Below are 13,689 nucleotides of genomic sequence, written 5' to 3' on the forward strand. Positions count from 1 at the left end.
AAGATACTAGTAGCGGAGAAAAAATATAACTGATCATAAAGGAATACCCACGGATCCCTTCTTGGATCGCAATTGGCCTGCCAATAATGGATTGATAGCATATAGCCAATCATACATCTGAAATCATCGATGAATTTGTTAAAAAAGAGTGACGCTTTAGATTTTGATGAAAGCATCAACAGCACCTATAGATGTCATCAAATCAATGCAAGTAAAATTGATAAACAGCCTAATAAAATGTAATTTCAGATAAGGTAGTATTGGTTGTCAGAGAAGGAAAAACTAACTTGATCGTCCACTGTCTGCATCAAGAAACCGCGATGATTTGTGCACACTGAAAAGGTATTCGGTACCTTAAGCATCGCTTGCTGATCTTCCGAATATTCCACTCGTGCATTTGCTAGATTTATTATACCACGAATTACCTAAAAGTTTAAGCGTTTGTCGCGATTAAACGCGAAGAGATCCCGTGACAAGAAAAATATAAAGGATTATAAGTGAATGTGTGGTGATATACTACTAATTTGCATGTACTAAATTGGATCGAGACTAAGATCAAAAATCATCCAAAGTCTTTTCTGTCTCAATGAAACGTTATCAGTCCATAGAATTGTATACATGCTTATTATTTAGTAATATGTGCTAAGAGCCCTTATTTATGTACAAGGGCGCTAATCCTTGTAATTGTAAAACCAATCTTTGCAGGATGTATATATGAACTTTGTACATAGCAGGAAAACATTCTTCCTTTCATTTATTCTTCAGATTGTATCTTCGAAATTCATCTTGTAACGACGTTTTTGGAGTTAGCTTTACGCGTTGTGTTTTACAATTTAATAATTAACTTAATGATTATTCTACGCTAATATTGTTTCATTTATCTAAGTTGAGGTGAAAACTCTGGTGTTTTCACTCTGGTGCAACTCTGGTGTTACGTTGCACAAAATACTTTCAAGCATACGAAATTCCCCACTTTACCCTGGCGAAAAGTAAACCGTTAATATTTCATGTAGTAAAATAAAAGAGTAGGAAATACTTTTAATCTAAGTGTTTCATATTCCAACTTAAATTAAGGGAAATTAGAAAATTTTAATTTATAAGTGCATGAAATATAATGATAAAAGGACCAAATCTCTGTCATCACGAAACAATAGAATATATGGCCTCCTGACAACCACCCATCGCTTTACCCAACCTTGCGTCTTTTCTTCTAAGAAGTTCATGTAACCTTTCTTGGATACAACGATTCCCACACGCTCTTCTGTCACCTGTAACTTTAGTAAACTTCACGTCAATTTAGCTTATCGATATTACTTTAAACGGTAAACTGCAATCAATTCCCTTGTTCTTTTCTCCATATTAGCATAAATTCGATTAATTCATTCCCGAATCCTAAACTCCTTAATCTCAATCTTTACTACACCAATATCACACAATATTGATTTTAGCAGTTTCACTAGTCCCACCACTTATTCTCACCATCAATTCTTCCCTCTAGTTCTTATCCAATTCTTCTAACAGCTTAAAATTTTATTCATTACTGTAAAGCCGAACATGAAAACAAATAAAAATTTAAACTGCAAATTGTCTTATGCTTTCTAAAAAAACTGGAGTGAAGCTACCTCAGGAACTAGTAAAGACATTTGTGAAATCCGACTTCCACTCATCGATCGATGCAAGCCATCGTTCGTCTCAGTGGAACTAAGTACCAGATTTTGATTTGATTTTGACTTCATTTTATTTAAAAATTCAAGCGATAATGAAGAATTAACCATTAAATTCCTGAAAGAGAATTTTAGAAAATCCAAACCTTTGTAGGTCCCTCTGTTTTACAAAAACGCTTAGAAGCATTTCGGCAAAATGAAAAGGAAGATGTTGAAATCCATCCTATGGATCCAGGAAAAAATTAATCAGTGAAACATATTTTTTCAGCTTTTTTAATCTTTAAAATTTTTCGTGGTATTTTTTATTGAATTATTTTGTTTACAAACTGAATTTCATCTAACTTATCGGAAGTAGGACTTGTGACACTGTCTCCGAGTGAAGATGACGTCTGGTCGCTCTGATCCATTGTCTGCAATAAAAATTATCATTGTAATACAGCGCATTTAAACCTTAATGAAACTCAAATATATAAGAAGGAAATCGGAATAACGGAAACAACATTCAGAAGTACCAAAACTCAAATAAAAAGTAACCTTTCCAGTGGGTGGTTCTTTATTTATCGGTATTCTTTGCTTGATGAGATGAAGTACTTTTTGTGCTAAACTCGCTTCCTTCTCTGTCAACTTACAAGTTGCCGGAATCGGATGTTTTGGTGTTGTTGGGGAAAGTGGTGTTTTGATATCATTTTCCTCTCCAACATTCTTCTTCCCCGATTTCAGCTTGTTTCGAAGACGAAGAAATAGCCTAACGCGTTCTACCTGAAACCTTTCAATAAAATATCCGTTATGACACTGCAATATCACTGGATATCTGTTATTCTCTATCAGTACCCATTAAACAATCTGCAATAGCTTTATCATATACTTGTTGCAATCGTGTCAGTCTTTCCAGCTCCCATTGATGCTCGAATATAAGTGAATCACCACGCGGACGCCATAAGCCAAGATTCTCCTCGCCTCGAACGTATGCGGACGAAGTATCCAATACGCGACGTTGCCTCCGTGCAGCTCCTATTGTTGGATGAAAATTTGTTAGCTATAGACAACTTTGGACATACCATAAAACATTAGCAGGAATGAATTCATGTCATAGTATAGTTGTAATTAATACGAATATATTGCTATCAGTTTCGTTTCAATTTCAGAAGAATGCATAAAAATATGCAAAATCAAGGAGGCTTCATTGGCTGTTTGACTAGCAGCCAAAGTTTTTCACTTTTTGAGAAATCTGAAATCTGGAAAAAACGAAAGCAGTTTGTTTTTAAGTTTCTAAATTTTAAAATTTTAACAGAGAATTTATGCAAATAATACCACAAGGTAGCAAGTAAATACATGTAACGAAAAGAAAGAAAGAACTTAAAAGCACATCCGACAGCACACCTGGACTACCTTTATCGAGAGCTTCCTTGACGGTAAGTTCGTAAACACCAGGTACACGATTCATTTCTGGACTCTTGCTTATTCCACCAATCAGTGACCGACAAAACCTTAATTTGTAAATTTGCTAAACAACAATTATTATTTAATATCACCTGATGCAAGCAAAAGGATCTTTCTAATCTTACCATGAAGCTCAAATTTTTGCCAGGGAAACGGTCTTTTTTTTTCAAGGAGACAACAAATCAAAAACTTCATGAAATGACGAGAATTTCTTTGCTGAGATATATCGTAACGTAGAACAGTTGTAAGATTTTTGGCTGGTTATAGTAATTTCTTGAACGCTTTTATGGTGTTGAATGTAAGAGCATTTTTTATTTCATGCAAGCTTGTATTTATATATTAAATATTCTAAAAAGTAATTCATTCTTGCTTGAATCAGTCTTAGTAAGTGTCATTTGGAACAAGTGAGCAGAAAGTAAGGTAATTTAGTTAGCAAATAAGCAAAAGGAAATGAGCAAATAATTAAGTGAACAAGTAAGGTTGTTGTTAGTTCATTTCACTTGTTTGCTGATTTCATTTTTGTTTCACAATGTCTAGTGGGTTTGAATTAGTCCGCATATCTACAAACAGCTAAGCGTTAAATGAGTGGGAGTAATTAGGTGAAGGTAAAAAAAAAAGGAAAAGCAAGCGAGAGGTTCGTTTTGTTGCGTTTTGTGCTGTTCTCAAAATAACCTTAAAAAGCATATAATAAGGCCGTATTTGTATAGGGCGACTATTGTTGGTAACCTGCTGGCGGCTGAGATTTTCGAATCTCTGGCATAAATCATCATGCAAAGATCCTTCGTAATCACTGCCGGTTGAGTACAATTCTCCAGCTCCATGTAAGCAGATAGCGTCATATACACTTGTTCACCGTAGTTTGATACCTTATTAAGAAGAGGAGAATTATGTAATGAACTGTCCCAAGCTGCTTCAAACTGGAAGAATACCCTGGAAAATATGGGGAATTTATGACTTTTTAAATGAAAGTTCAGACTAACTTCAACAGTGAAGTAATCCTTCGTTTCTCTTTGGAACTGAAATATAACTGAACAAAACACATTTTTCATGGAAATGTAGTGATAAGTTCTGTCATATGGTTCGTTTTTATTGATACAGGGAATCTCGAAATAGTTTTGAACTTTTACTATTTGTTCATACAAGAAAATACATACCTATCATCCATTGAAAATTCTAGGAATGTCCCTGGAAACAGCCCTAAAGATAGTACGTCTACATCTTCACCACTCCATTCTGGCGTTGATCGTATCCGACCAACTACTAGTTCTTGACAGTCCTTCCACTTTACATCATCGCCCTTTTCGTGGCATATTGTAATTTTCAATCGTCGTTGGATTCCTTGATGAAGCAGAAATATGCCATGAGTTAATAGACCTGAACCATAATCAGTGAAAAATAGGAGACAAAAGTTCCTTGAACAAAAACAATTAATTTTCATTACTAGAACACTCGGTAACTTGTTTGAGATTCTTGAGAATAAAATAACTCCTGAAAGTTATTTAAATAACTTCTAAGATAACTCCTTAAACAACTTCTGAGAGTAGTTTAAGTCTCATAAAATAAATTTATTATGTTAAGATGTTTCAATCCTTCACTTACCCTGGGCATGGTCGACAGTTGCTGGAACATATTCGCCATTGCTTCCGAGTTCACAAATTTCGAACCACACAAGTAGATCATATTTCGATCGCACTTGATTCAAACTATAATATCGGATTTTGTGAAGTAACTTAAACAAGCTAATATAAATAACTGAATTCTTCGTTTTTCTTCAAAAACTTATAAAAGAATTACTTGTTTGGAATGATGGTGGCTTTTTTGCTTCTAACAGGTGTTGCAATTAATAACGACGGCTGCTGGAACGATAATTTTGTTGATAATCTTCGCCTTAAATTCATTTCCATTTCATAAAACTTTTCAAATTAGTTAGGACTAATCAAATTGAATGTAATTTGCTTTCTCTAAAAAGATATTCCAACAGTTCTCTGGTTTTTTCTCGCTAAATTTCGTTTAGTTTAATTTGGTAGAGCTTATTTTGGTTAGCAAGAGCACTATTAATTAAAATGATTTATACAATGCGCAAGTGATCTGAATAAGCTGTACCCGAGAGAAATGTTTTGGCGTTCATAAACAAATTGCTGCGCAGATGGCTTATAATGCCCAAAAACTTCGAATATGATAGGGAAATGATTAACATAATGTAAGAATGCTGCGGACATAGCCACTCGAATATTCTGTAATTATAAATTTAAAATAATCAGACAAAACTGATAAGTACTGACTGAATGACAAAGTCAAATACTTCTGATTACTTTAGATGGTGCATAATATGACTATTTACTTGAACATGTCCAAATGTTAACGGAGTTTTTGTTGTGTTTTTCATTGGCTCCGTTGAGAATGCTTCATCATGACGATGTAAGAAACTGCAATATTTTATAATCTATTTATAATCATAAAACTTCTGCTTTAAAAATCCAATAAATAGAAAAAGTAACAAAATTCCATTTTTGGAAACTGGAAATAGTTAAAATCAAATTTAGTCGTCTAATGGACAAAAAAACTAACTTGAATTGGCAAAACACATCACTATATTGCTCAGAAATGTTGGATGCTTCAATAATAGTGATACGGAAAGAGTACTCTTTATCAGCATACATGTGCTGTGGATATTGCACAGTTTCCTCATCCACTTTTTCTAGAAATTTTCACTGCTATTAATTAATATTCAAGTTAGCAATTATCAAAACCATTTATACCGATCCCAAAATACTGCCAAGATTCTGAATTATAAAAAGCTATTCTCACCGATGTTTTGTTGCATATCACCGTCTTTTGTGTTAATACCTTCTACGAAGCGCTCATTTGTCGATTTCAATGTGGTATTCGTGGGCTGAACTTTCTTCGTGAAGTCTTCCTTACGGAAGTGACACTTCACCGACTGGTTGACACCTTTCGATGGTTTTATCTCATCTAAATTATATTTTAACATATTTATTAGCATTATCAGTGAAAATATTTTTCGTTATTAGAAATAATTCCTAAAATCAGCAATGACCAGCAATAATTGATAAAACATACCATCCAAAACAGGTTCTATAGCGACACGAAGATGACCTTTGACCTCGGCTCTTTCATTGACAATCACAACTTTATGAACTAGCGGCACATTATGGACTAGATTATTTAGATAAACAAAAGCCCTGTAAATGTAGAGAAAAATGAAGCTATGAAATGAAGTTTAAATTAACTTTGCAAAGATTAAATTTATATTAACCTTCCAATCATTCGGAACCACGGAAATCGGTCATAGAACGGATCGGTGCCCATTAGCACATCGATCATTGGATCTTCCGGACTTTCGGGACTAGACCCTTCCTCCATATGGTACATTTCACGCATCGACTCCAAACGTTGCCTTAATATGACATTTTCTTTTCCTTTTCATTCAGCTAAGTTCGAAGGTAGTTAAAAAATAAATGGTCAAAAATGGTTGCAGCATTTTAATTGTTCTTATCGAATTTTTTCAAGGGAATTGAGTAATATTCGGTGAATCTTTCATTAAAAAAGCGATCTGCGGTTAAAGTTCCATTGGTTTCAGGGATGAGCTTAGATAATATTGCAAAAGTTTTCTGTCTTCTTCATGCAAATTTATAATCTACAATTATTCCGGTCAAATATAGGTTCATACCTCTCTTGATAACAAAACTGAACTCATTCCCAACATTTCATTTAAAAGTTTATTCTACTACTACTTTAACTAAATCAAATCTGCGGGAAGTATTCAAAATTTTTTGGTTAACTTATAAAAGCATACTAAACAGCCGATATATCTTTCCATAATGAGTGGGAAGATGTATTTGATTCGAATTTGTTTAAATAAAATTTTCAAAAACTGGATGAACAAATATTGGACAACCTTTGACGAAATATATCTATCAAGCGTGTCAAATGTCAAATAAAAAGGTGTATTATGGTTAAAAGAGTGCAAAAGTAGCGGTTCAGAATCATGCTTGTGAAATGTTATCTTTGGAGGATGAGTGAGGTGACAGCACCTGTCAGGAATGAGTCTTGCAGGGTTGAACTGCATAGCACTAAGCCAACACTGATGTTGTTCCTCTTCGGGACTATCCGGAGTACACGCATCACTTATATCGGCGTTGTAGGAGCGACGCATACCTTCCAGCCTCATTCTGCAACCACCTCAACTTCTAGTTTAATTCATTACACTTTCATATATTCTCCTCTTAAAACCTACAAAATAAAAGATAACTTCATGTCAAATTTCATACTGATTCACAGACATTTCTGGCTATAGCCATGTATCTTATAGCTCAAAGCATTGTCGAAATAATTCGAATGATTAAATGAATGAATAACCTGAAATTTTTTCATATGGGAATAAAAATTTAAAAGTAGGGATAATAATTAATAGCAAATAATTAATAGCAATCGAGAAAAGAGAGAAAGGATGAGCTCAGTTTCTGACTCCGTACAATTAAAAGCTTAAATTATACGTGTTAAAGATGAAGCAAAGAAGTGAGATAAGGAAGTAAAGATATGATTAATGTAAGCGAAAAATATTTTTCCTAGATTGTGTTTGAAAGAAAAGTATATTCTGGGTATGCTGTCGTTGTAAGAGTTTGGTTATTTAGAAGAATAGGATTGATACGAGAAAACCACTTTGCATGATGTCAAGGTCAAATAATCAACCTCTGCCATTTAACAAACTGAAATTAATAAAGGTGCTGGTATAATTCAATCAAAAACTGATCAACGTGAATTTGTGAATAAGCGAAAGAGAAAATGCCAATGATACGAACTCAGTCTATGCTCACCAAATAGATAAGAAATATTCACCTCATAAGTATACGGAAAGATTAATCATTGAAGCAAGATTTTTTCTATGAGCTTTAAACTAAACGGAATAGCAAAAATTCTAGACACAAAATTCTCCTTGTTACTTACTTAAATGATAGCTATCCTTTGATATGGCGACACATTTAGATAAACAAAAGTAATTAAAAGGTGAGGAGTGCGTGCAAGCTATTATCAAGGTTAGCATTATACTGTGCCTAAGTAGCACTGATCGACATAATGCACAAAGTAATTCGACGGATATCATTACGAAATCGCTACTGTATGTATCCGATCTGTATTAATTACTGCGATCGATTTAGGTAATGACTCATAAACAAAAGTAGGAGCGACATTACAGCCCAAATCTTCGACAGATGCAACGAAAAGAGTGGTGGAGTTCAGCTTAAAACTACAACATACCATGGATACTTTTTTTAAAAATGATACATCCATGACACACATGCAATAATCTATCATCTCGGGATGCATTTCTGGCCATACTAAACACGTGCATAAAATCGAAAATGAAATCGAAGATTAAAAATAATACTTTAGTTTTTCGATACTCCAATAATGCATTGCACCGTTCTTCAAGTCCTGCACCTGCACTGCAACAATTGTTTTTGGATATGGACGCAAAGACAAATCTTCACCAGGTGGAAGTAGATCCGGCGGTAATGGGCTATACATTGTATCCGTCAACAAAACAAATTGGAATTGTACCTGAAATTATGCATATATTAATGGAAAGAGCTCTATTCTTGATACATACTCTGGGGGTATTAATTTACAGTGATTAGTATAATCATATAGTAGTGAGTTCATGATAGAAGTTTGAGGAAGTATTTTACCGAACTATTTCTAACCTTCTTCCGTAATTCAACTGAAATAGCGTTTGCTTCCTTCAGGAAAATTGCATTGCCCCACAGATCATCTCGAACAGAAGTAAATTGATGATAGCGCCATTTTGTTGCCGTACAACGAGCAATCCGTTCTTCCTCTGCGGTCCATTTACATTCTGGCTCAACCACTGAAATTCAGAATTTTGTTTCGCTTATAAACTACTCTCAAAAATGCCAACACTTCAACAACGATTTTGAAGTGAATTTATTATTTTTTTTAGCAATTTTATGCCAGTACAGTGCATTTCATTCTTCTGATAAGCTCAACTGAAATTGACATAATCATGTATATACAATTAAATTTAAAACTTTAGTTTCCCTTCCAAGTCATCAAGTTGTAAAAATAATTTTGCAATCAAATTATCAATGATAATCTTTCAGCCAACAGCTTGTACTGATAGTACTTCTAATCAATTTTGCTTTGGAAGTTTACCAAAATTGAGTATGCTGCTTGTAAGAAAGCGTTCACCATCCCATGTAGAACACGTAGAGGAAATCATGCTTTGTGCTAAATCAACCTGACGTTGTAACGTCTCGATACGCATTTCGTATTCCTGAAATATCCATATTGTTAATACCACTTCCAAAATCTCCTTCTCAGACGGGTGTATAGTTAACTCTTTGTATTAATGCTGATGGTTTAAGCATGTCTAAGGTCAGTTCCCGTGGTTAATCTCTAGCTTCATTACCAGTAACATGAATTAAATTTGAATTTCAGATTTGCCAGTAACAAGAGAATATCACAACGTATCTTTGTTTGTCGCATCATTTTTACTTCCAGTTCTTCACGCTCTCGGCGGTATTGTGATTCCATTTCCAACATTTTTTTCTCCATTTCAGCTTTCAGGTCAATACCTTGCTTCTCTAACAGTTCTTGCTGAGCGTATTTCCAATCTAACGTTTCACCTAAACAAATAGCTCTCATAAATATATCGGATTCTTCTGAGGTCTAAAATGAAATTTTTTGCATTCCAAATGAAAAAAATTAAGGTCAAATTGCACTACTGCCAGGTTTTGTTAGACGAAGATAACCCTTAAATAAAAGAATTAAATCAAAATCTCCCAAATCTATCATTTCGTTTTATACTTTCGCTTTATATAAATTATTGTTTTTCAATATTCTGTGCACTTTTTTGCAAATTTCCGATTGAAAATGCCTAGACATTAGTTATTGAATAATTTTCTGTCGTGAAACTGAAAACAAGCGATTCTTGTAGTTTTTGAAAATCCTAATTGGTAGAGTGGTATTTAAACGAGAACCACTGAGTAAATGAAATTTCAAATATCTTTGTTGGATGTAATGCTAATTAAAAGGTAAAAATACAAACTTACTAGGCATTAAATTTGTTAAATTTTGTCTACTTTGACGGGCTTCAATTGGATCGTTATACCGAAACACATGATACTTTCCCAGTATCACGCGAGAGCCTGTATGTAATACTTCCGAGGAGACAACTGGTTTGCCATTTACAAAACACTGGGCACCGGGCTCTGGAATCAAATGTACTACTCCATCTTCGTTCAGGAAACGACAATGCTCGTCGAGAATAAGCTGACCACTAAGAAGAATATCCGGACGATGGGATGCTTCCGGTCGTCCAACTCTGCAACAATTCTCACGATAAACTTAAAAACATCCAAATGAAGCAACTAACAACAGTAAATCACGATTACAAATTATAGTTATAAATTGTGGACAATTAAACATTATGGTCAAAGTTCAAAGTGGCCAATTCAAGCCATCCTAGATGTAATAAAAGTGGAAGTGCAGAAGTTCATTAATGTATCTGATAGGGTAATAAGTATTTTTAAGCACTGAGTGCTTTATTTCATTCTTACAAATCATTAGATTAAGCTTACCTTGTTATTCCTTCTTTCAAATAATAAAGCAAACATTCCGACATAAGCGGATCTTCATTCAAATTTACCAAATGCGGAAACTGTAAAAAAGTATTGCGGCAAAATTTTTTCCGAATATTTTGAAATTGCTTCTTATCTCCCTTCCCTCGCTCCATGAAATATATCACAATAGCTTCGGAATTACCTTTTTTGGTGAGAAAACTCCGAGAGTGGTACCGTCCGCTCCGGTGGCTAAACCCATTTCACGAAGCTCATCTTCACGCTGCTTGCGAATTTCGTCGGTTTTGCGTAGTTTTTCCTCCCAGGTTTCATTAAGTTCAGCAATAAGTTTTTCAGACGCTACAAATATTTTTTAAAAAATGATTTTGGAATTTGAATTTTCATGACTGCCAGAAAAATTCCGAACATTTTTCAATTTTAATTTTTAATTGTGGTTTTATTTTTAAATTACTCTTTAATTTTCCGTTAAATTTATTTTAACTGCATTTCAACTAACTAGGAAAACGGTTGGTTTTTAAAATGTGAGGAGCAGAGTTCGTTGTTAGACTGAATGTTTAAAAAAAAATAAAAACAGAAGAAGATAACCTTTCAGCTGTTCAATGGTATCATGATCTCTCGCTGAATAGACTGCTTTTTCATTCTGTGGATCATCGCTATCGATTCCTTTTAATTCAAGCAAACTTCGAAGTTTCAACACCTCCTCCTTCAGTTCGCGGATCAGTTTTGCGTTCGGATCTTCGTTCACTTTTGCTTGGCATACAATTTGTTTAGCCCGATCCGCATACCTGAATTATCATTGAAATTACATAGGTATTGATTTATATGCTTCAATAATCTAAAACCAAAAGTACATATCTTAAAGAAGAGAAATCAGTTGTGGGTACGAAAAAATTAGTATCTGTTGCAATTACAGGGAGCTTGTGATACTCAAATGTGCATAGAACAAAATGAATGCAAAAGCTTTTGATAAAACAAAAGCGATATTTTTTGTTTTTAATTTTAGATGACAAGCTATTGATGAATTCAGTGAATAAGCATCATAACAATGAACTTTTTTATAATTGCAGTAAGACCTTGAAAAGGTACCTCAGAGTACTTAGCGTTTCATCGAAGTTAATATCGGCAGGTGATAGTGCAGCAATCATTGCAGTTTTCGAATTTCCTCCGAGGTTCTCTCGCAAAAGCCAAGTGAGCACCGAATCGCGATATGGTATCACTGACTTAGCCTTACCTTTCTTTTTACTTGCCTGAAACGAGCAGTATATTAGAAATGTAAAAAAGCTTAGATCAATGAATTTGGAAATATTTTATATTTCATAAAAAGTAAGCCGAAGCCATCATTTATTAAAATATAAACCACTCATATCATGGGAATTTCATATGATAAACTAACTTCGTCAGCCAATTTTGAGATGACAAGCCCAAGAGTTGTTAAACTTTTATTGATATTAGCACCCTCTTTTAAGCGCTGTCCCTCAGCACCCGTTGATGTAGCTCGCTCACTTCCAGCCAAGTCAACTAATGAAATCTTGCTGACCTATAATTTGTACATTTGAAAGAATTTAAATAAATTTGTTGAATTCAAGCAAGAAATCCGACTTCAATGATTTAACTGGACGAAAAATATAAGCATCCAGGTAAGTGAAAGGAAAAATTAGACTAACCTTTTCGCAATCCAGATTTGCGTCTGGATCATGTTTCCTCTGGGTCAGAACAATTGTGAAGACGGCATGTGAACGACTCGACGTTGAATTCATATTTGTTGCAGCTACGGTTCTAAAAAATTTTCAGTGATTACATTCTTCAGTTTAAGTCTGATTCACTTTTAATAATAAATTACATTGCAAGGTGTCCTTCCTTGCTAAGGAAGCTGAAGTAAGTAAGGTGTTCTTCTTTGCTTATAAAGTGGTAAAATGATTTCAGAATTTGATTTTGGATTCCGAATTCAAAAATAACGGAATGGAGCAGAATATTTACCTGGCTTTGTTCCCCTCATCCATTAAATCACAAATATCTTGATAGGAGCATACTGCTAGTTTAGTAAGATCGTCGACATAGGGTCCGAGAAGAGGATGTTCTCGCACACGAAGATTCCCACCATTTGATGGATTCAACAAATCTCGAACTCTTTCACAGTAGATCTCCATATATGATACCTAACAAAAACCCGCAATAATGAGAATAATGAGAGAAAAGTCAAAGCTTAGATTAAAGTATACAATAAATTTCCCTACAACAATTTATTTGAGCGTTAATTGAAAGATTAAATTAAAATCACCTACCTCAACCGAATATTTCAAATTCAGATCCGAATTATCATGAATTTTTTGGAATAAATGATTGCATAAACGAGGAATAATACCCATTTCAGATTCGTCATTCGGTTTACCCATCATCGTGTAACTTTTACCGCTACCTGTTTGTCCATATGCAAATATGCAGACGTTGTATCTACGAAAAAAATTTTTTCAGATCGAAAATGTATCAATGAGAAATAAAGAAACTTCAACTGCGATATCCAAGAAAAAATTCAACCAGTAGATTCTTTGAAGTCGAAAAATCTTACCCTTCGAAAGCATGGTCCAACATTTCAACACCTAGATCCTGGTAAACTTGTAGCTGACTTGCAAAATTACTATCATTTTTATTGAATGACCAATAGGAGTAATCAAAGTTGAAACTATGTGTTCGTTCCGGACCACTTCCACCGATTATTGCTAAATAATCAATTTTAGCTCTTTTGGAAACACTGGAAATATCGGGAGCAAATAAAATACGTTTTTTGCTTTTTTTCCAGTATTTTTACATAAATCATTGCTTATCTTGTGTAAGCATTTGTTCAACTCTTAAAAGTTCAATACCTCGATTTCTTCGATTTCGAAATGCTCCGGTTTTTTCTAGAAAACTTTTCCTAGAAATGAATCAATGCTTTCACCCTTTAGCCAACTATCTTAACTTTCCTT

At 34.1% G+C, this 13,689-nt stretch overlaps 1 protein-coding gene across 1 annotated transcript in view; it reads right to left on the minus strand.

The window, feature by feature from the left end:
• The window catches only part of LOAG_16586 (CBR-UNC-104 protein), a gene marked incomplete at its 5' end in the record, with an annotated part of 15,178 nt that overhangs the window by 866 nt on the left and 623 nt on the right, over window positions 1-13,689 (minus strand). The window contains 31 exons of the mRNA XM_020449237.1: window positions 1,128-1,268; window positions 1,623-1,782; window positions 2,007-2,074; window positions 2,199-2,423; window positions 2,530-2,675; window positions 3,045-3,151; window positions 3,831-4,034; window positions 4,259-4,478; window positions 4,704-4,807; window positions 4,899-4,991; window positions 5,208-5,338; window positions 5,446-5,530; window positions 5,673-5,802; window positions 5,913-6,077; window positions 6,186-6,307; window positions 6,382-6,522; window positions 7,160-7,297; window positions 8,515-8,687; window positions 8,831-8,994; window positions 9,300-9,420; window positions 9,642-9,772; window positions 10,199-10,470; window positions 10,727-10,806; window positions 10,911-11,065; window positions 11,312-11,511; window positions 11,813-11,973; window positions 12,120-12,263; window positions 12,391-12,502; window positions 12,704-12,882; window positions 13,009-13,177; window positions 13,293-13,475. Of these exons, the coding sequence (XP_020307253.1) occupies window positions 1,128-1,268; window positions 1,623-1,782; window positions 2,007-2,074; window positions 2,199-2,423; window positions 2,530-2,675; window positions 3,045-3,151; window positions 3,831-4,034; window positions 4,259-4,478; window positions 4,704-4,807; window positions 4,899-4,991; window positions 5,208-5,338; window positions 5,446-5,530; window positions 5,673-5,802; window positions 5,913-6,077; window positions 6,186-6,307; window positions 6,382-6,522; window positions 7,160-7,297; window positions 8,515-8,687; window positions 8,831-8,994; window positions 9,300-9,420; window positions 9,642-9,772; window positions 10,199-10,470; window positions 10,727-10,806; window positions 10,911-11,065; window positions 11,312-11,511; window positions 11,813-11,973; window positions 12,120-12,263; window positions 12,391-12,502; window positions 12,704-12,882; window positions 13,009-13,177; window positions 13,293-13,475 (4,624 nt within the window). The remainder of the gene's footprint in view (window positions 1-1,127; window positions 1,269-1,622; window positions 1,783-2,006; window positions 2,075-2,198; window positions 2,424-2,529; window positions 2,676-3,044; window positions 3,152-3,830; window positions 4,035-4,258; window positions 4,479-4,703; window positions 4,808-4,898; window positions 4,992-5,207; window positions 5,339-5,445; window positions 5,531-5,672; window positions 5,803-5,912; window positions 6,078-6,185; window positions 6,308-6,381; window positions 6,523-7,159; window positions 7,298-8,514; window positions 8,688-8,830; window positions 8,995-9,299; window positions 9,421-9,641; window positions 9,773-10,198; window positions 10,471-10,726; window positions 10,807-10,910; window positions 11,066-11,311; window positions 11,512-11,812; window positions 11,974-12,119; window positions 12,264-12,390; window positions 12,503-12,703; window positions 12,883-13,008; window positions 13,178-13,292; window positions 13,476-13,689) is intronic.

The sequence above is a fragment of the Loa loa genome (genome assembly GCF_000183805.2).
Source record: "Loa loa unplaced genomic scaffold supercont3.9, whole genome shotgun sequence".
NCBI lineage: Eukaryota > Metazoa > Nematoda > Chromadorea > Rhabditida > Onchocercidae > Loa > Loa loa.